Raw genomic sequence first — 23,763 nt, 5'->3', positions numbered from 1 at the left:
TGTATTTGAGGACTCCCATGCATTGTATTTATAGAAAGTGTTACCAAAAGATAACACAGAATGCATTGTGACAAGTATGTCATTGGTTGCCATTTTATATATATATATATATGTGTGTATATATACACAGTGGACCCTCTACTTACGAACTTGATCCGTTCCGTGACCCGGTTCGTAAGTAGAAAAGTTCATTTCTCGAGTCAATTTTCCCCGTTCAAAATAATGGAAAAGCAATTAATGCGTTTCAGCCCATCCCGAAAGTCACATTTTTGCACTGATATATGTTTACAAAACTCTCAAATTAGTAAAAAAAAAATACATGTAGCATTACTAAAAATAAAAAAGAAATACAGTGGTAACAGTAATAAACGACAGGCTGGAGGAGTAACACAGGCACTGGCTGTATGACGGGAGGTGGGGGGTGGGTGGAATAATGGAGAGTAGGCGGGTGAATGTGGGGAGATGAAGCGTAGATACAGCTTAACTTATCACAAATTTCTTAATATTTAACATATGGCAAGCTTTTAACTTAAACATATACTAAATAAACTGTAAAATAATTGTTACACACGTGTGATATACAAATTGGAAAAAGTATCAAGCCTTAAAGAAGTAATTAATGGTAGATGGTCGATTTTATTCAAGCTCTTAAACACACAGACCCCTCAACCATCTCCACAATGTGAGCTCTGTGGGTTAACATGACAATCAAAACACTTTTCAACTAAACTCTCCTTCCAGCCTTTATGATCTCCAGCAGCATTAACTCTGGAGCAGCCTTCTCAATAATTCACACACTGCACACAGTCATGATAAAAGGCCTGTTTTTGTTTTGAATGAAATATTTTCAGAATTTTAAGAATCCCAACATAGGCTACAAGTCCTTCACATCCAGCATTAGTACCTGGCTTCATTTATGAATGCAATTAAATCCTCATATAAATGTTAAATCATCTGATGTGAAGTCTTCCCACTCCCTTGTTATCATTAGAAATGTTGGACGAGCGGGTGTCCACATATTTCCAGCCATAAGTTAAGTTGATTTAAGGCCATGCAAGAGCAAGATGAGCTGTATTCAAACATTGATCTGGATCAGTGGACAAAAATTCAAATCAATATACCAATACAATCAACTGCAATCAATGACATGTTGCAATCGCTCAACAACAAGCACTCTTAAGTGCACAGTGCAGGACTTTATGCTGGAAAAAAACAGAGAGTTTATAAATTAGTAGGGAATGCTACACTGGTACCTATCAATCTAATTACTGTCACAACACCAAAGACTTTATAATCAATTAATCTCACACACACACACACATTCACTCAGCACCTAATCCAGCTGTTTCAGTAAAAAGTGCTACTCTGAGAAGAGGAGTCATCTCTCTGAAGCAGCATTAACAGTTCTGTTTCCACTGAGAAATTTTTAAAAGCTGCCAATGGGAGCTTTCTCCCACCAGAGTTGCTGAGTCATGAGCATGTTAGTCACGTTAGGCACATTTCCGTCTAACCCTGTGACTGGCAAAATATTGTAAACATATACAATGATCTTGTCTCTAAACTTATTGTCAAATTTACCAGCTCCAATGACCATAGAGGTACACTTCGTAGATCTACAATTACAGACTGCATTCTATCTGTTGCTCTGCATGCTTTGTTAGGCCCTTTCACGCTGTCCATCTATGGTCATCCCCACTGTAACACCAACAGAGCAGATATTATTTGGCTGGTGGATCATTCTCTGGTGTGTTAGTGTCTGTTGCGATGGCCTGAGTGGATCAGACACAGCAGTGCTACTGGAGTTATTAAACACAGTATAGTCACTGCTACACAAAGAATGGTCCACCAGCCAAAAAATATCCAAGCAACAGCATCTTGAGGGTCGTGTTTTGTGAGCATTGATCAAGGACTAGAGCAGAGGTCTTCAAATCTGAATCTTTTATCCGGGTTCCAGGTCTTTTTTAGATTTTACAACGGTCCACTGTGGACAGACAGTTGCATAAACAATTGCTGCTATAGCGTCACAAAAGCCATTATAAACCCCTGGCCTGGAACCTGTATCAAAGGTCCGGATTTGAAGACCACTTGACTACAGGATGACCAACACACAAACAGCACTTGTCCACTGCATGGAACCTACACAACTCTTTTGCTTTTCCACTGGCCAAATCTGGTACCTGGTCCCTGGAACCAGGTAAGTCCCAGCTCACTAGGTACTAAATTGTGACAGAGCGCTGACTGGCTACAGCCATGTTAATCACCACAATAAGCAGAGCTCATTTAAATCAAGCACAAAACATTGGTTGTTAAATCTCTAAAGTTATAGCAGCTTTCACATTTCTTTTTATCAAATTCACAACGGCAGCTTGTAACTTTACCTCAACGTATTTGGAAGAGGTTTAAATCCTCCTTGGGCCGATGGCCAACGAAAATTTTCAGTGAAAGCTGAACGTGCAACAAGTAAAACTGATCTGTGAGAACTGTTGTTGTGGTTTTCAAACCCAGTGATTCCTGTTAGAGACAGGGTTTTGCGATGTCACTGTCTCCATTTCACAGGGGACTCAGTGGAAAAGCAACAAGATTTAAGCGAGCCGAGCCGTGCTGAGTCATGTAGAGCTGAACCCATGTGGTGGAAAAGCACCAAATCTGTGCAGGTGATCTATGTGGACCAATAAAGTAGGGGAGTATAATAGTGTGACCAGTAATGGTATTACCTAATTATATGGACTTTGTAATAGACAATAAACATATGAATGTATGTATTTACATAAGATGCAAAATCCTTTCATAATTAATTACATTATTGTTAGATGTTTTATACATGTGAACAGTTATTAAATGTCTTATTCACATTAATGTGAGCATTCTTGTACATGGTCCTGCCATTCCTCCAGTGAAACGTGGTCAAGTTTATTTTATAAATCTTATTACCCACTCTTTAATTTCCTTCTAATATTCTGTCCTTTATTATTATTTATGCACAGCCTAGATAGAGTTTGTTTGTTCTTTGCGAATCTATGTAGCAAACTAAAAGCTTGCTTTGCCTGCTGCCTCTTGGATCAGTCTTTTCACAGAAAACACTTTCAATTAGTCCAAAAAATCACTTAACTAATAGAAAAGCACATCTCTCACGCTCTGAACAGTCATATCAAGATGAGACTATTTCAGTGACTTTTACAGGGTGAAACAACGGCAACAACAGGAACAACATCAAACATCAGCTTCTGCCAGTTTTGCTTGGAATCACCTTATCTGCATTAAACCCAGTTAACCGGCTTAAAATCAGCCCTGTCATACCAATCAGAGCTTCATTCCCCAGTGTTAGAACAGGCAGGGCTCTAAGATTAATGCAACCTTAAGAAGATCAGTATCTTTTTAAGGAAGAAATGCTGTAATCAGAAAGGCAAGTGGGACATGGCTTTGTCCTGGGCTTAACCTTTCCTTAATGTACATTTAAAAGGGACAAATGACACCCTTTCCACAAGTTTTACACACTTCTCTGGGGCTTTAAAATTATACCTGTGACATGCTCAAACATCACAGTACCATTCCCACACTATCAAACTAATTCTGATGTGCTTGTCATCTACCCAAGATGTAGCACAAAAAACCAGAATGGCTCGTTTCTCCCATGTTTTTAGACTCAGGCCACAAACACCTGACAGGGTCGTTTTATTTCACAGTTTGTGTTGTTAGGAGCTAATGCACTCAAAAAGTGATCTTTTTAATAATATGGCGGACTGAAAAATGGCTTCCAAATGTTGCATTAGCCCCATCATTGGGAGAGCGCTGGTTTGCTCCCCTGATGATGCTTGAGCCAAGACAAGAGTGCAGGAAGGGCCTTGAACTTCCCCAATCACTCGTAAGACACTATCCAGATTGGGTGGCTGTTGGCTTGCAGGGCAGCTTTGAGCATTTGGCATTCTCCGCTAGCACACTGAAATGTCCAATGACTCCATTAAGGGCAGTTAATGTGCTTGCCTTAAACATCCCAGGTTGGTGGCATTGTCTGTGACTGGGGGAGTCTTAGCCAGCGATGGTTAATGATTGAGGGAGGAAACTGATGTTTTATCCCAATGGGATTAAACATATCCAATCACCACACCACAAAATAAAGAGAAATGAATAACATTTCTGTATGAAATATTATATATTCCTATTCACGATATAATGATTATTGCGTATCAGTCACTAGAAACAGAAACAGAGCATTTCCATCATGCTGCACAGCCCTATGTCTGTGAGGATTTGTACCTCTCTTGCCCAAAATTGGTGTTGAACCAGTTGACCTAAGGCTCATGCTCAGTAAAATTAGAGCATCCCGTTTGATTTCACACTTTCCTGTGACGATTATATAAGCTGTGTGTGCAGTAGTGAACACCTGCACTTTAAGCTGTGTTATATGGGGGCGGCCTACAAAGATTGGGAAATACAGTGTATTTCTAAACATGGTATTAACTGAAATAGTTACCGAACATTTCCCATGTGTGTATGTGTGTATCCTCGTCTGTCCCTCTGAGAGAATGTGCATCTGTTCCAGTTAAGAAGTAGAGCTGAGCGTAATGCTAAATGAAAAGCTTGGATTAGTTCACAGAGCATGAGGAGAGTTTGATGTTAATGTTGTCTGAAAGGCTCTTTTTTAGAGCAAGGGGGGAAAAAAATGAAAACACTTGGAATAACGAGTGTCATGGCAAGTTCCATCAGGCTTCAAGTTAGTTTTCCTCAAAGGAGGGGAAATGAAAGTCGGAAAGCTGACACATGTAACTGGCGATGGACAGGATATATGCTGACGCAGGAAGAAATACGTTGCAGGGAAACAACTGTAGATTTTATTTTTGTTGTTCTTCTTCCTTTTCAGTACATAGTGCCTGCTGTCTCTCAGTGGCTCAGGTATGCAGAGAAGACATTTGATCCAGGCTCAGAGCTTCTAATCCGGGGGACTTATGTAATATCTCAAACTGCTGATCTAGGACCAGTTTCTTGCTGGTCATGCTCTAATCTGTCCCTCAAGGATTTCCCAGTATTATTTTTGGGCTCTGTGGGCAGGATGGTGGAGTGTTGGTCCATTTCGGAGCACTCGGTTCAACTTGTGGGTCAATCGAGGACGGTGCAGCCAAGACAGGGGCAGGCTGTGCAGAACTGATGCTCTTCAGATGGTTGCTGTGGCAATAATTTGACTGTTTTAGCCATAAAATTTTCATAAAACATAGGAGATGAAAGCTTAAATGTAAACAGATCAGCCATAGCATTAGAAGTACCTCTTTGATTTTACAGTCACTGTTTATTTTATTATCTCCACAAACTATATATAAGTGCACTTAGTCTATGTGTCCATCTCTTGCAATGCATACTTAGTTAACCCCTTCTCACCCTACTTTTCAATTGTCAAGACCACCAAAGAGCAGGTATTTTTGGGATGCAGTGACACTGACACGGCATTAAATTTTTAGTGTGCTGTGCTGTTAAGAGTGGATCAAACACAGCAGTACTGCTGCTGGAGATTTTAAACTAGTTGCCCACCGTAGTCTTTCTCTAATCATTCATCAGCAGACACATGACAGACAACACAATGCTCATGATTGTATAGTTTTGGTCGGTGTATTATTCTAAGTTCAGCAGTGACTGTGAGGGATTTATAAATTTGAGCAGCATTGCTGTTTCTGATCCACTCGTACCAGCACAACACACATTAACACACCACCACCATGACGTCAGTGTCACTGCAGAGCTGAGAATGATCCACCAGCCAGATTAGACTGACTCCCTGGTGGTCCCATTATGCTGCTGACCATTGAAGAACAGGTTGAAAGGGGGCTAGGAAAGTATGCAGAGCAACAGATGAACTACACTCTAATTTTAGAATGGCAAAGGGCACCTCTATGCTCAGTGGAGCTGGTAAAATAGACAAAGATATGAGAAACAAACATATATATATATATATATATATATATATATATATATTTTAATTTACATAGGCTTATGTGTGGCTTCTCCAGAGCATCCCAGTATATTCTACTGGGGTTTATTGTGCTTTCCGCTGGAGATTATAAAAATGGATTATAAACTGATCATAAAACAAGCAGCAATTCTTCAAAGAAAAAAAAAAACAATGCCTATCTATAAATTCCAAACCTGGATATGTTTATGCAATTGCTCAAAAATTCACAGTACAGACAGGTGCCACTTTTAAGCAGTGATAGAAAACACTGTAGAAGACAAGACAAATGGCCACTCTCCAGTTCCTCATGCTGTCAATTATCTGCATGAGTCTCACTACTCTGGGGTCAGATGTTCATGAGTTAAAGAGGCTATAACAAAGTTTCTGAATGTATCACTGGTAATAAGTTAGCTAGACCGACTTTATGATACTGGCTGACACCTCCTCCATCATAACAGGACCCTAGTTATTAAAATTCAAAAACTTTCCTCTTTCATATGGCTGGCAAAATTTGCAAAGCCATGCAAAATCTACAAGGGAATTTAGCAAAGATTGATCCAGAAGCAGCACTCCTCCATCTTTGAGACACTTGATACTTACAGTACATCAATTCTGCCCGAACGGCCTCAGATTTGAGCTCACTCTTGACAAATGGGCCTGCATGGAAAGATGGGAAAGAGGAAAGGAAGGGAAAACAGAGCTGCAGAACAAAGGCCATAGTCAGGGCAGTTAAGAGATTATTACATGGTACACTGAAGCATGTGATTGCGAGCAGCTGAGAGGACAGCAGTGGTCATTTTCACTGGGTCAGCTGGGACACAGGGTCAGCTAGTGGGGAATTCCAGGAGGTCACCCCCCCCCCCCCCCACACACACACACACACACATGGGTGTGTGTATATGCGTGTTACTGTGTGTTTGCGTAGAGCAGGTTAAACTCTGGGCTTTAGGACAATGAGAACAATCAGTGGTAAGATGACTCAGCATAATCAGAGGGAAAAACTTGACCAGAGGGAGAATGAAAGAAAAGTGCACTTACTTTCTTCTTGCAGAGATCCTGGTCAGTGCATGTTGTGGCCTTTTACTGACCTCATAATCAGAGGCTGAGGATACATCTCTAAGTCTACTGGACTTGGACTATTGTGATGAGTCATATATTGTACACACACAAGGGTAAACAGAGGAAATCAACCCATAGCCTTTCTTATTCTCTGCTGGAGGTCTACACTGGTAGGGATCCAGGAGTCTGAGACCTGATCACACAGGCCTGACTGGTCCTGCTCAGCCCAAACCCAAACTTGACTCACACCCACAGAGATTGATTATCACAGTCAGAGTTACACTGTGCTTTCTTATTAAGCCTGTGACCGACAGGTATTTTATTGCTGGGCTAAACTGGTTTGCTGCAAATCTGTCATCAATTAAGCAGGACTCTTTCAAGTGTTCTTAAATATGTATTCTGCACATATTAAAGGCTTAGTACACATTTACTACTTTTCTTCGACATTCAGGCAAAGTGTAGTAAATGTAATAATTGCGTATAGGTAACCACACTGACTTTGTATTTAGCAGCATCTAAGCTTCAGATATCTTTTGAATTCTAAACTAGATAAGTATATTTTTGTAAGTCGCTCTGAGTAAAAATATGTTAAAAGCCCTAAATGTAAATGTTATATAAAACCATATTTTCAGTATGTTTTGGTTGAACAGTTATGGCTGATGGAAAACCATGTCCCCTTCCTGTGATCAACCGTAAGACAATTGAGCTGAAGTTCCTACAGCTACTGCGCTTACTGTTGAACTGCACTTTGGGTGAATTTAACACTGGGGCAAATCTTTCATGTCATGTGAGTGTGAAGAGCCACATTTCTCAAGATGCAGTCTCCAGATGCACTCCTTAATTGTAAGGATTTGTTAAATCAATACATAATGAAGTATTTATTAATCAGTAAAACTAGGTATTAGATGGTAACCTCAAATAACACTGAACTGCCACAAGGTGAAGTTTGGAAAGGGTTAAACCCACACATTCACACACAGAATATCAATACTGTAATACTGTAATGATTTTAACATTAAGTTGTTATTTCTGAGCAAGTACATCTTACAGCTCAGATAAATAGCTTAAAACCTTTGTGCAGATTTATACACATCACCTGACATCTTACACTCATACAACTTTTTACAACCTCCACCAGTTCACTGTACGTTTCTCTGTGGTTTGCAGACGTTCAACTAACTACTTACTATTCAGCTCGACTTCTCTTCAACGCTGACCTCATTTTGCCTTATTTTGAACAGTACAAGGTCTCTGCCTCTGCCTTTCCTGCTTTCTTTTCATCTCTCTCTCGCTCGCTCTCTCTCATTTTCTTACTCACACACATAATGAATCTATCAGCCTTTGACAGGCTCAGTCATCCAAGAGGAGGTGAGTCCAAAACAACCGCCAAAGATTGCTCTTTAAACACAATGTTTCACCATGAAAACCTGAGCAAGCTGGAGAGTATTAGAGGCTGAGAGTGGAGCTGGAGGCAGAGGAGGCAGGCAGCCGTTCTCAGGCCACAGCCTCGCGTGCCTCTGGGAGGAGAAAAATAAGAAATAACTGGGAGAATAAATGAGGAGCTGTAATGCGAATGGATGGGTTGTTTTGTTTCCTCCTGTGTGTGTGTGTGTGTGTGTGTGTGTGTGTGTGAGAGAGAGAGTGTGTGAGTGCAGAATTAGAGGTGGGGTACTACTTTGTTTGCCCAATAGCTGACAGATTGCCTGCCTGCAGTGGCTTGAAGTGGGCCATGAACACAAAGTGCCAAGCCTGACTGCACGCAAAAAGAACACCAGGCTCCTCCAGTGCCCACTGCTCCTAATTTACATACAGCTTGACCATTCTAGGTTGCATTTCAATGCTTCATGAAATATCAAACATATGCACAATCCCCTTTATTTTCAGGGATGAAAAAATGATACTGAAATCATAAACACACTGTCAATAGAACAGGACTCTCTGGAGCAGCTGCAAATGAGGCTAAGGTCATGAGGCACAATGCCAATTGTTGGCTAAAGTCTCCCAGCATTGAGCTATGGATCAGTGAATGCTCTATTGTGATAAAACATGAAGGGGAGTGTGATTCATTTGTGATTCAGAACTAATCATCCAATGTAGGTACCTGACCACATCAATCTTCTCCAGGCGGATTGCCAGCAAAACCTCACAGCTATGTTCTGTTAATTAGATAAAGCAATTCTTAAAGTAGAGGTTTATTGCAGAAAAGAGTGACAAACTACCAACTAATATTACAAGACTTTGACCTTATGGTTGACCTTCGGCCAAATCGTTTATCAGTATCTGTGTCAAATGTATGTATGTGAAAAATTCTAAACATCAGCTACCGAGAATTCCTACAGTCAATCTCACTACTCGGGTGCAATTCTCAATTATTTAATGCTTTCACACTGCGTTTGAGATAAACCCTATTTTGTAATCATGAGATATAAGGTGATAGCAACTGGTTGTAACATTCTAAAATGGACACAATCATCAATCCCCACCTTCAAATGTATTATAGTAGGACTGGCACATCTGAGAGGCTGAGCACGCCTGGGTTCTTCTGAGCTGACCGCCCCCCTCCACCCCCCACCCGGCCTGGTGTGACTTCTGACCTGTACATTACAGTCATTAATGGAGCTAGAGAAGCAGGGGTAGCGGAGGCTGGCAGAGAAGAGCTGCTGTTCACACTGACCGTGACCTCATGCTCCACACTAACTGAGAAAAGCACATTTTACACACAACCACAACGTGGCTTTCCTTAATCAAACACATCAGCGCTGGCCCACGAACACTCTCTACTGAAACAGCTGAAGTTACTTCTGAAACCTGTACATCCGCGTGCTTGTGAGCTCCAGGTTTCCAACATGTTTTAAATACATGCTACTACTAATAACTGGCATTCATTTCTTTGTCGTTTGCATACACAGCTCCAGGGACCCGCTCGGGGTGACTGTCTGTGAGGAGTTTGTTGTGTTCTCCTCCTGTCAGCATGGGTTTCCTCTGGGTGCTCCGGTTTCCTCTCACAGTCCAAAAACACATGTTGGTAGATGGATTGGTGACTCAAAAGTGTCCATAGCTGTGAGTGGATGTGAGTGAACGTGTGTGTCTGTGTTGCCTCGGGAAGGACTGGCGCCCCCTGTAGGTTGTATTCCTGCCTTGTGCCCAATGATTCCAGGTAGGCTCTGGACACACCACGACCCAGAACTGGATAAGCGGCTACAGATAATGAATGAACGAACGAATGAATGAATGAATAATACTCAATATGCACAACAGATTCATCTGAATTCTGTATTCATGTGGTAAGTTACTAATCCTTTTTGCACTTGTCAGGTTTCATTTCTGTACATTCTGGGTTTATTTGTTTGTCTTGGGTCCACATTTTTTCCTCATTTCCTTTGGCCACGCCCTGCACATGTGAGCTTAGGTAGTCATGTGACTTAACACAGGTGTATTACCTTACATCTTGCTATATAAGCTCTGTTCATGTAGCCTCACATGGCGGTTCATTGTTGTTAAGGTGTCTATTTAGAATAATGTTTGGCCTGTGTCATTTTCCCAGGTATCAGAACTTTACATTTATAATGAATCACAGGACAAACCCAGAAAAATGTCACTTTTGTGGTTCCGTGACCAAAACCCAGTGTTTTGACAGGTGATAATAATGGTAGTAAATAGAGGAGCCAGGTCACCCTGCCTGTGTGAGAAATACATAAGTTAAATAAACTCCAGCTGAGAGAACTGTAACAGGCCCAGAGTCAAAGTCTTTTCATTAAACCACAAAACAGAGCAGAGAGCGAGGCCTGGCTGCCAGCAACTCCAGCAAAAAAAAAAAAAAAAAGACCAGACTCAGTGCAGCTCTGCTGCCAGGCTTCAACCCTGTCCCTAATGCAGAGCCAGGGTCCGGATACAAGCATCATCCACAATTCCTCTCCTCTCTTTTTCTCTGCCATCTCTCCACATACATTCACTGCCCCCTCATAAACCGGCATCAGTTACTACCATACTGAGACATATAAACACACACATACACACACACACTTGGCTGATTTCATTTAGGAGAGACTTAATCACCGCCACAGGAGTCAGAGGTACAACAGCACTAACAAATATAATCACTAACGAGGAGCTAACAATGATTAAACTATATGCTAAAGCTAGACCAGACTGGTTTGGGATTCATGACTTCAAGAACCCAGTTTCTTTGAGGGGAACCAGTTTTCTGAAGGGACACTGTTTCATGACCATACCACCTACAAAATGGACACAACTCAAAACGACCTCACTGGGCAGTGGGAAATCAAGTTCATGTTCTACTATAACGCCATAGCTTGATTTTCATGTAGTTCATTACTGATATGTCCAATACTTTGAATTCACACACACTCAGTGAAATAATAATAATAATAATAATAATAATAATAATAATAATAATAAACATGCATCCAACTACTGATTTATAACACAAGCGGGAGGTAAAGATAACAAGTGAAAACTCAGTAGCCTCTCTAGTATGACCACCCAACATGTGAGGCTACTGTGAGTCATCATATTCTGAAGCTTATATAAAAAGATATCGGATTAGAGCCAAAGGATACCTTCCCAACATGGACCCAACATTCCTTAAAAAATACCCATAAACATATTTTGCCAATATAAACCATTTCTAAAACCCTTTTGGATAAAGGCCAGTCTATGCTTCTGTGGCAAACTGTACGCCACAAGCAATGACGCAAAAGCCTACGCCGTACCCTATGCTGTAGCCTGGCATATCTCCCCAAAATGTAACCATGCCTCTCATCGACGCAGACCACAACGACTGTGATTGGTCGGCAGTCAGGTGAACATGGCTCAAGTTGAACCAAAGAAGTCCAGAAACATAAACACAGAGACTGCAGACAGCAGCAAATTCATGGTGAGAGACTTCCTCAGACCCTGGCTTGGATGTCAGGGAACGAATAAAAAGGTGGAAAAAGGAAAGAATACAGACACCTCTGGGAAAAAAAACTTTGCAATGAGAAGCAGGAACGCATGGGGAAAAAGTGCTGGCTTTGCATTTGTTGCTGTCCTGGCACTACATGTAAACTATGCTCTGTTCAAATCAGCACCCTACTCCCTAAATACTGCACTTCACAGATTTATAAACTATACTACTACACCACTACATTGTGTAATACATAAGCTTGAGGAAGATATTTGTGATGCAGCCCTAGTGGTTTGGTGGTGTAATTGCAGAGCGAAACAGACACCAACGCACAAGTAAAACCACTCACAGCGGTGTAGTGCTGTTGTACAGGATACGGCTTTGCGTTGAGTCAATGCAGAAGCAAAAATCAGCCTTAAGACAGATGATGCGGTCCAAAACCTAGGCTACAGCCTCAGTAGGACAGTCCACCAATAGATTCCTCCAGAGAAACTGACAGCACTTACAGTGGAACAGCCCACAAGGCTACAGGTGGTCATTGGAAAACTCTACATCTTTTAGTTTGAAATATTACTTTCCTCACTGAAATGGAAAAGTAATTGAAAAAAGAACCCAAGGGCCAGTTTAAGAGCATAAAACATTATTATTAATATTATTATAAATATGATTTAAGACATTGGCTTCCACAACATTCGGTGTTTTTCCTGTGTTGTAGGTGCTCTGTGAATTATGGGGAAACAAAGGACACAAAGATAGCATTGGGAAGGTCCTTGAAATCTCTCTCAAAAAAAAAAAGAAAAAAAAGACTAAATACAAAGGATGCTTCCCATTGAAAAAGACAAATGTAGTCTTCTGACACTGCCACAAAGTGTTTAGAACGCAGCTAGAGTATACAGTATGTAATAGAGCACTAAAATCCAAAGAAGCACTACATAAATTTACAAAGGATTATTATGGGTCTGTCCAAAACCTAACAAGAGAGCATTTTATGTCACAGTGTGCGTGCTCTTGACACGTAGGCTGTCCCAATTCTTAGATACCTCATTATGCTGTCTACTAAGTTATCTTAATTTGGACGAATTTTAAGGCAGCACCAAACCCTTCCTTAGCTTCTAAGGCAATCCAATGATGCAAGGCAATAATAGCCCCCATCCATTTCGTTCTTATCCCAAGGCGGAAATAATTAAAATCGCAATAAAAATGGGAAGAGTAGAATCCACCGCGCTGGAAAGCTGATGAGACGCTAGCTGCTGAGGTAAGTAAAAACCAGTTGCAAGCGGTGGGCGGGAATAAGCCGTGATGCATGAGGACAGATGACCGTTAGAATGCTGCCTACTTAAACAGCTGTTTATGCAGTCAGTGCCTACTAGCTCACTAGGTTTTGGGACAGACTTATGTTGCCTGGCAAACATAGTCTAAAATTAAAAATGACAATGCAAATGCAACTGATACTGTAGATACACCAGCTCAAGCATTATAATCATTCACCTTATACCATCCCTGCATGACCTCATGTAGATCATTGCTTTAATAAGGCCTGACAAGCATGAATAGAATAAGAAGAATATTATAGAGACTAGCAAGGGATTGTGAGTGTGTGCTGAATCTGTGTTAAGGACTGTATAAAGTCAGCAAATCTAACCGTTCAGCCCCGCACTGGAATGCTCCTGTAGAAGACAAAGCTGCTAAAACTGAAAAAGGCCCAATGCAGGGCTGTCCTACCTGGAGCAGCTTGCATCTCCATCAGGCCTCCAACCACAATGAGAGCCTCCAGAATCTTCACGTGATGCTCCGGGTTCACATCCGCGCTGCAAACGGAGGGAGAGAAGAGACCCTCAGTTACTGCAGTTCAACTACAGTTCACAAAGCTTTGAAATAAGAGGTCAGTAAAAAAGATTTCAATCTCTGCACATAGCTGTTTGATCAAGGTCACACTTTTATTCACAATCTGTGTTTGTGTGTTCGCACACACACACACAAGCGAGCGCACAAGACACATTCCCACACGCAAGCCCACTCACAGGTTAAGCTGCTCACGCTCCATTCTCAATGTCACGAGATGCTCTCAGTCACGTCATGAGATACAGCGGCTGATGTGCTTGGAAGCACAGCATACTCCTGTTTAGAGCCTCAGCTCCACTCTCTTTCATGTCAGTACATGTTAAAATAAATGTATTGGCTACAATTAAATGTACCATTTCAGAAATACAAGGTTTGGTAACAGGAAAAATCACATTTTATTTCGATTGAAACAATGTTCTTTGAATTGACATCTGCAGGACACCTACGTAAGCAGGTCTGATGTCAGCTTGATAGAACATCTATTTCGGGAGAAAGGAGGGCTAAACTATTTGGGAGAAATACCTAATCATAAGATTTCTAACCAATATCGTGACTGTGATTTAAAGGAACACTAGGTAACATTTGGTATTTTTCCTCCTTGGGTGGATTCCTATCGTCCTCCAAAAGTTACATAGTGCAATTACATAGCGGCTCTATTCTCCCTATTACATGTCAGTGGATCTTCACATTGATTTCGAAGCTGTAATTTCAAGGTAAAAATACAGCCTAGTCTTGCTTAAACTAATTATAATCATACACAAGATAAGGTCAAATATCTTATGCCAATCCATTAGAGCTTCAGCTAGGGCCCACCACACACTCTTCATAGACCCACTCTTCATACAGCCACTGTATCACTAGCACTTCACAGGGGTCATCAGGTAGGCACCTCCCCTTATCTGTGTTTCACACTAAGGCTACGGCTAAGGATGTACCTAACCCCATTGGTACTGTTAATGCATGCTCAGTGCCACCAGTTCCATGTGAACTTTACATGCTACATCACCAACAACCACAACAGCAACTCTACTGTGCATTTCCCCAAGTAATCTGTGCTCTCCTTATCGACAACCATTGACTAGACCTTTCAGCTGTTTTTGACATTCCTTCACAGCTGCCCTTAGTTGTTTTAGTAATCTTTAGCATGATGTCATTATGACATACACTAAGCTAACAATAGTCAGTTTGTTTAAGGTATTATTATGTTTCTAATGCAGGCCTTGTAATAAATGACCCATAGGTTAGAATCTTATCTCTGATTTTCCAAACTCTGACTAGGAAAAATCAAAGACAAGGATTCTTTGCCAGTGATATTTCAACTCAGATAATCCAGGAAGTTATTCTAAACACTGAGCTCAGTGAGTGATGTCAAAGTGATGTCACTATTTAAAGCACTACTTCCCTGCATTAAAAGAATCTAAGTTTTAGATTAGTACATACACAGTTAACAATACTTCTTGTCATGGACACCTCCATAATTTTCCTCACTTTGTAGCTAAATGTAAATGTTTATGGAGGGTTATGTAGGTGTCAGGTTCCCTTATGTACACTATGTATGGTAACCAGGACACTATTACTTTTTAAGTATATAAGTCAAGGCCTATTTCTGCATCCTATAAGGCTTATATGACCACAATCATCAACATGAGCTAAACCTGATGGCTAAACAAAATGACTGTTTGAGGCATAATAAAGATCCACCCCTCCAACTCCGCCCCCCTTAATCTCATGGCAGTGGCTGACACTGAGGAGAAGGAAAGTCCCATTGCTGTTCCTTCACTTGGCATTGAGACAGGAAAGCAGATCACAATCAAATCAGAGTGAGGCCAGTTAGTGGAGCACAATACACATGCTGTAAACCCAATGACTCACAAGCACACTATTCCCTATTAAACTTATTAAAATCCTCTATTCAGTGAGCCACTTTATAGGGTTTATGGTGGCACTGCTTACAATGTAATTGTGATGAGATGTGAGAAATATTTGAGGCCTCGGGATTACTTTTACACCCTTGCAATCTATCACTGTGTTCCCTCTGTGACTCAAATTAAAAAAAAGTTAATAGTGCAATCATTACAGTGATGTGGTTTTCAAAAGCACAATCATGGGAAATGCATGCAGCCTGTAAAAAAAAAAAAAAGCAATATGTGAATGTATTATCATGCGGTGGAGAATGATTTTATAGAATATTAAAATGAAAACATTATATAAGAAGCTGTGTTCGCTTTAAAAAAAAAAAAAAAAAAAAGATTATTACAACCTACATGAGTCAAGCCCTTCATCAGTAATGTGCCTCCTGGAGAATAGATTTTATTTATTTTTGATTACATTTTTGGGCTTGAACAAAATGAACATCTCAAGGCCAATATCAATTGATATGAAAGGCCTAATTTAACTCATATTATTAATAGTATAACAAGCATGTGCACTCCGAAACTGCATTACTATAAAACCAGGTAAGCATTCGGTCATCACCAGTGCAAATATAACAGATCTAAGAGCAGTGTTTGGAAGAGTTCTAATCGGAAATTAGTTTCAAAGCAGCAAATAGAGTTACAGTTACTCATGGTTGTGATGTCACAGAACCTAACTATGGTTGGTTTTCATTGGTTCAACATATCAACTTAGATTTCCCCCTTAACAAAGTGTAAAGTTGTAATCAAAAGTACATATTGTGATTATGTATATTTCAGCAAATTCTGTCAATATAAAGTTGATTAATCATTTAGCTCTAAAATAAAATATTAAAAAATCCAAGATAGACTCTACTGAAGTGTAGTGTCATGTTGACCAAGTTTCAGACATTCAGTTGGCCTTGACTCAAAGCCTTGACTAGGGATAAACTAAAAGTTCTGTTTGTCTTTCAGTATGTTACTAACCTGAAGTGATTGTTTTTGAAGACGGCCTCGTTGTAGGCCTGGGCCAGGAGTCTGGGGCTGGTCTGAGCAGCTCCTCCGCTCTGAGCTACTTTACTGAGGTGTCGGGTCAGACAGACCAAAAGCTGGTGGTTGGACTCTGGGATGCTGGGTGAGTCCAGAATTCTCTTCAGCTGCTGACCACACTCCTCCAGACTCTGGGTTTCTGTGAAGATGACAGCGGTCATTCAATAATTCAATTCCAAAAGTTGGTAAAACTTTCCAGCAAGTTTACATTCGGACAAATCCAGAAGAACCATTTTGCATTGTATTGCAAGTGACATAACAGTGAGCCATGGGATGCAGGTACACAGTGTAATCCCTCCACATATCGCAGAACAGTGTGGAAAAGCAAAAGGCAACACAGTTTGTTCTCTGAGGTGTGTGGCCTGTTGTTCTGTGTTATTGTTTCACTGGGAAGGAGTCATTATAACCTTCTATAAGGAGTGCATAAATAAAGGAGTTCTACATAGTAGTCAGTGTGCCACACGCTACTGTTCTGTCTGTTCAGTGTAGCTGTATTCTAGAAGTATGTTTCAAGGCCAGTTCACCACAAGAAGGGTTCTATGTCACTTGTGAAACGCAGTTCCACCAAAATGCAGTGATAAACTGTAATAACCTGTTAGTGTATTACAAATGTGCAAAATATATGGCAAAATGCATGGTATTTTCAGTCAGTCAACACATATAGGCATAATACGTAGGACTACCTGATACCTGACTCCAGTACATTTCTTTTGGGTGTAGGCCTAGTGCTTTGCACATAAGAGTCATCAGTCACGTCTCTGGCCTAATTTTCATCCCAGCACCTCTTCCACGTTTTGTGCTTTGTGAGCAGCCTTTTGGAAAGTGCTGCAGCTGGGTATTTCCTGCTTTAGTGGTTTGTCTCTCTGTGCTGGGAAGGCCAGGGTTGTATGTGTGTGTTGCCGGGGTGGGGGGCAGGAAGGTGGGGTGAGCTGTCATTACTGGAACAGGCCACAGAGACGCGGAGTTTGTCACATAAGGGAGTTCAGCAGCAGACACCAGAAAAAAAGATGAAGAGGCTGAGTCAGCATTTCATCCCCCTACAGCACATGCGCGCGCGCGCGCACACACACACACACACACACACACACACACACACACACACTCTGTCTCTCTCTCTCTCTCAACAATTACATAAGTTTTAGTCCTTGTATGGCCTCTTCAAATGAAATAATGTCATGTAGGTTGAGATTATCTTCATGTAGCAAATATGTTTTGTTCCCCACATTCATAATTTTAAGCATTGCTTCTGCAAAAAAAAAATTCCACATAAAAATCAAATCACATTTTCCCATGATTTAGCATTGCTTTGGAATGTGTGTAGCCTAAAGGCCCAGTCACACTGTGTTTCTGCATTTCACCTCACCTCCTGAAATGGGTGTGGCTAAGGTCAGGGAAGGAAATCAGTGGTGTAAACAGTCCTCCATTTAGGTTCGGTAGTTTCACTGAGGAACATCGCTAGCATAGCTGCAATAGTTCTAAATATTGGCATATATCATTGTGTATAGAGTATCGAAAGACTTATAAAACTGCTAACACCACTTTATGTTTAAGTATAGGTATGTATTTTGGACAGAAGCTAGTTACTAAATTTGAATCTTGTCTGGCTTTGTGTAGCTTTTTAACCAACCAGCTAAGGTGCTATCACAACTATTAAAAACACCTGAAAAAAACATAACTACCATCTAATCCTACGTCCTGACTGACTGCATACCAAGCCGACTCTTGTTTGTGTTGTAATTTGTAATCCGCACAAAATTAGTTATATATCTCCTGTTTTGTGCTATGTTGGCTCAGACAGATGCATCATAGGTCACACAGCCAGTCCAGCAGCGCGATTGGTCAGGGGACACGAATTCCCAGGTCAAAGTTCACCACAGCTGAACTCGACACAAAATTTGCAGGCAAATTTTATTCGCCCAGAAGTTGCCTAAGTGAAATTATCTCTGCGAATCTTATAGAAATTAATGGAATTTCGCATGCAAATACTACAGTGTGACCGGGCCTTAATGAAAAAAACAATGGTAGTAGCCATTCCTAGAATCCTAATCCAAACTGTTCACTTGTTCATGTTTTAGAAACTTGAAATCGCTGGCACATAATAGAGTCTTCGAATGCATCAAAAAATAAATTGTGCTTGTATTTCACAATTAAGACAATATTTTTTGCTGGAAAGTCCATGGTTATTTCAGCAAGACAGTACTACAACAACATAGCATTGTAGACACAGTGACTGTCTTTTGTAGCATTTCATCTAGATGAGAATGGCAACCATAGGCTGTTGAGCAGTTAAAGTCTTGTATAAAATCAGAATGAACAAAAATTCCAGTTGCCAATTTTTAACAACTATAATGTTTGTACATAAAACACTATATAAAATGTGAAATAATTTATCAGTGGCCTTATAATGCTTTAAACACACAAACAAACAAATACAGTGATTTGGAAGGTTAATTATATTTGCTATAAAGAAAAACATTGTATAATTTTTCCTTAGAATCGAATTTATTCCACTAATATCAGTGTTACATATTGTGATCCTAACTCAAATGGGACCAGTAACAATGAAGATGCCAAATACTATCCATAAGGAATAAAACCCATAAGCCCAGCAGCTCTTAGCGTGCTATCTTAGTGCAGCATTGCAGCCTATTGTCTGCCAATGCACAGTGGAACAAAGCTCTTATTTAGACAGTGACCAGTGTATTGACAAGCTCTTCTCAAAAGGACTTTCCCACACCAAACAGACCAACATCTGTGCTTCAGGCTCATTCTAAATCGGCGTAGTGCTGCTCATACATCACCCTGGAGGGTTATTCATCCATCTCTCCAAGAACCAGAACAATGAGTCATTTTCAACAGCTTTATAATATGAGCTATAGGATTAATCACTATAGTTACAGACATGTCAAAGTGATATTTATATTGTTTGGAATACATGTCAATAAGAGCAGGATAACTGAAAATTCTCTTGTGCATTTATTTAAGTCTCAGAGGCTTTATGTATATCCACAGTGTGTTTGGAAAAGTATATTTGAAATGACTTATGGTAATGACAAATATGATCATACTGTATATTAAATTGCCCAGCTCTTGACCAAAATGGTTTTTTAATGTTTACAAAAAATGTTATTTGGCTTATAAACATACTTCAACCCTTATGTGTGTTTTGAAGTGGTTCTTTAAGAAACCTTCAAAACAGGTTTCCCATTGTATAACAGTAATGACCACCATTAAATAACCCTTAAGGACCTTTTGTTACAGTGTACAGTTCCTATGTTTTTTCACCTTTATATGTCTCCTTTGCCACAACACTTTCAGTGTAGATAAAGACCAGCTTTTAAAAGCTGCTCACATACTTGAACACGCTGCCAGCCTCCTGAAGATTACATTTCCACTAAAAATGACCACAGTCGGCAGATTCCTTAAAGTGTGGCCGGTTAAGGTACCCCAGTCTGAGTGCTTATATAAGATAAGTGTCCAGGGGTCAAAGGTAATGGAAGGTGGGGAGCCCAGTGATAAATGTTTGGCAATCTGCTGGTCTAAAATGTGGGTTAACACTTTGACCTTGGCCTAGGACCCTCAGACAAATACGCTATGAAAAAACACACAAACACGCACACACACACACACACACCCATGGCTTTTAAATTCTGCAAATGCAAAGATGCATTTCAAGCTATCTGCAGAAGACAAACCCCCACACACTGCTGTCCATTATCGACGCATAGTGACCCCTGGTCAATAAAGGCCACGGGTTGTAGGCCATGGCTGGGAACTTGCCCAAGTCCATCTGGACTCAGCATAGGACATCCAGGGGGAAGGGCAGACAAGAAGATGACCAATCACGTTCCTGGATGTGGACATGGTACCCCCAGTAGGCCAGATGGACACTGACACTTCAGGCTTATATGCTCTGACAGATAACAGTGAAAGATGCCATTCAGATCAGCCTCAGCTATAAAGTAACAATTAACGACAACGATTAGTGCCATATCTGCTCAGAAGCACGGTGAAGCTAGCAGGCCTTTGGAACATAAAATGCAGGATACTGGAAAGCATCTATATATAGTTATTTAAATTTTGTTTTGTCTGCTTAACATGGGTTATTGCCTTCATTCTTTAATGCATTTTCTGTAAGGATTCCATCCTGAATAGTGGGTCCAGGGCCTACCTGGAATCATTAGACAGGAGGCAGGGACAAGCCCTGAACAGGGTGCCGGTCCATTAACGAATATTACTGCACATTTTAACCCACATGATACAAACTGGTACTGAAATTCCATATTTAAATTTCTTCCCTGTAGGAGATCAACTAGATTCCTTTAGAAAATCAGAAGAATATGTATTATTGGCAGGGGTTCAAACTTATTTGGACTACTAATATACTTTTAAAAATGTATTTTTGAGCTGATACGTGGTCATTTTTTACTTCCATACAATGCTGAGCTTCTCAGAAGTCCTGAAGATACCTATAATGTACCTATAAAAGTGCACTGATATTATAATTCATATTTCCCATCCCTGTTTAACGGCAACATTTTGACTCACTTTCCACTACAATTTACTAACTAACTTTGGAGCTTGTGAAAGACACCTCCACTCTCACTCTCATCTCATGCCTCAGATTTTTTGTCAGGGTATGATTTGACAAGACTCAAAGTGAATAGACCTTGAGTGGAGTGGAGAGTGGAGCTGTTGATTTTATCACATGGACCAGACACATGAGAGGGATCCAAAGAAAGAGGCTGATCCTGGTGGAAAATTTGACATTGTGAGAATTAAACCACCCCTTATGCTTCTTAATAGTCAAACTGCTGTGTACATATTTAAAAATTGTGGCTAGACCTATACAGCTCAAATACAAACCAAGAATGGGACTCCTTAATGTAGAATTCTCTTTAAGATCAAATATAAAATGTCCTTTGTCGGCAAATCTGATAAAAATGGGCACAGAAGAAAGTCTGGTAACCCTTTACAACATAAACATCTATATTAAAGCTTAATTCAAACAGGCACCAATTATAACACTTTCTAGAAAGGCCTATTTAGGAGAAATACAAATTCAAATTTCAATGTAAGTGGGCGCATCAGGATTTTATATTTTTCTATAAATATAATTTATAAATTTTTCTATTTTATATTTGTCTTTAAGTTCCATTCTTTAAGTTCCACTATGACCTACAGCTGTCTCCAAATGATGTTAAAAATGAGTAAACAGCATATAAATAGATTTTTTAGACATTTTTTGGGGATCTATATCATAGTTATGAAAGTCCTGTGAAGGTTCTGAGAAGCTTTAAACATTCTCCCATTCAGTGAAATGATGTTGGATTTGGACTAATGGTCTATAATTGTGGTAATGGTGACACAGGGCCTTGCTCATTTGAGATAAATGCACCATCACGTACTGAGAGAAAGTGGCACATATAGAAGGGCTGAGATCTGGGCCAGTGCAGTCATCATCATGAGGCAGAGCTGAGAGAACAGAGCTTACATAATTCAGCCAGCCTGTCCGAGCGAAATCAGGGCAGCCTCTACAGCAATCAGACCATGCTAAAGGAGAAGTCAGACTGCACACACACACACACTCATGAACACATACAATGTGTGTGTCTATACACATACACACATAGATTCTCTACATGAGTGTCTGTGCATGTGTGTGTATGCATGTGAGCGAACATGTGTGTGTGCTAGTGTCGGTGGGAGTAATTCAGAACAAGGTTAGGGAGAAATGGTGTCATCTCACCCTCGGGCATGTTAGCACCCCCGCTAAAAAACACACCACACACACACACACACACTCACCCACACCAAAACCCTCTGCTCACTGAACAGTGTGATACGAGCGCTGTTATGCCTTTGAACAGGACACACACACGCATTAGCTTATTTCAGGCTGTACAGCCTCTGATCTATGAATAATTTATACCCCAAAAAACACTGATGTGCTGTGTGACTGAGGTCTTGCAGCGTGACTCCTTTGTGAAAGCACTGGAAATATTTCAGAAACACTTCAGGATGATGCTTCATAAATGCATTCAAGGGCACTTGGGGGGATACATAGTATCATATCATGTCTGGCATAAGCCTGCATTGTTCTTAAGCAGTTATTGGTACATGCATGTCACTGTAATAAACTAGAGCACATGAGTTTCCTTAAGGGATTATAATGTGTTCATAAGAATATTGTAGACAAGCATGTTGTTCTAGGGTGTGGTAGAGAATTAATAATGTGCTCTGCATTTAATTATAAATATTACCAAATAACAAGGCTATGTCATGTATGTGCACCAAATAACACCTACTAAATGCATTTATACAACATAATGAATGCAGGACTATTTTAATCAAGTGGTTATTATTATTTTAATATTAACATACATTAAAGAGGGAGAGAAGAAAATGACATATTGCCTTTATTTCCTTGTTGGCTCTTCCCAGGTTTTGGAGTATTGACACATATATATTAATAGCTCCATTATGTTTAGTGTGTTTGGGATTTACTCTACTGTGGTGGGGATCTGGGGGTCTTACCCTGAGCAGTATACACCAGCTCACTGTAGAGCACAGCGGGGATGAGGGGACATGGCAGATCCTGCAGATAAAACCTCAGAGCATCCGCCAACACAGACAAGTCATACTGCTCACACTCCACTGCAGCTGGGTCTGAGAGAGAGAGAGAGAGAGAGAGGGTTAAATACAGACAAACTACACACTCACTCACTGATAGGACTGCTCAATATCACATATGCTAATTGTCAGAATATGCATCTCTATGATACTGATACAGAAAAATAAAACCTGTCATATCTACAAGAGTTCATTAAATATACACTGTGGTGAACCCTTGAGATTTTGTGGAAACAGCAAGCAAACATTTAAATGTGGCACAGCATCACATTGCGAAGCTGTCACACATCAAGTGTGTGAATCAAATCCAACCAGAAATAAATGACAGACCTATCTACTTATGTTAGGTTTAACCTCAATGTATAAACAGCACTGCAGTCCGGGGCTCGTGACTGATGGAGCACATTCGTGGATTAGAATGGGAACATCCTGGCTCTGTCAGA

The 23,763-nt window shown here is 40.4% G+C and overlaps 1 protein-coding gene across 1 annotated transcript in view; it reads right to left on the bottom strand.

Moving 5' to 3' along the window:
* The window catches only part of pik3r3b (phosphoinositide-3-kinase, regulatory subunit 3b (gamma)), a 223,103-nt gene that overhangs the window by 97,076 nt on the left and 102,264 nt on the right, over positions 1 to 23,763 (bottom strand). The window contains exons 5-7 of the mRNA XM_066662909.1: positions 23,225 to 23,356; positions 16,625 to 16,826; positions 13,626 to 13,711 (exon numbers count right to left, since the gene is read on the bottom strand). Of these exons, the coding sequence (XP_066519006.1) occupies positions 13,626 to 13,711; positions 16,625 to 16,826; positions 23,225 to 23,356 (420 nt within the window). The remainder of the gene's footprint in view (positions 1 to 13,625; positions 13,712 to 16,624; positions 16,827 to 23,224; positions 23,357 to 23,763) is intronic.

This window comes from Hoplias malabaricus, chromosome 3, assembly GCF_029633855.1.
Source record: "Hoplias malabaricus isolate fHopMal1 chromosome 3, fHopMal1.hap1, whole genome shotgun sequence".
Classification (NCBI taxonomy): domain Eukaryota; kingdom Metazoa; phylum Chordata; class Actinopteri; order Characiformes; family Erythrinidae; genus Hoplias; species Hoplias malabaricus.
This window is presented reverse-complemented; position numbering and strand designations above follow the sequence as displayed.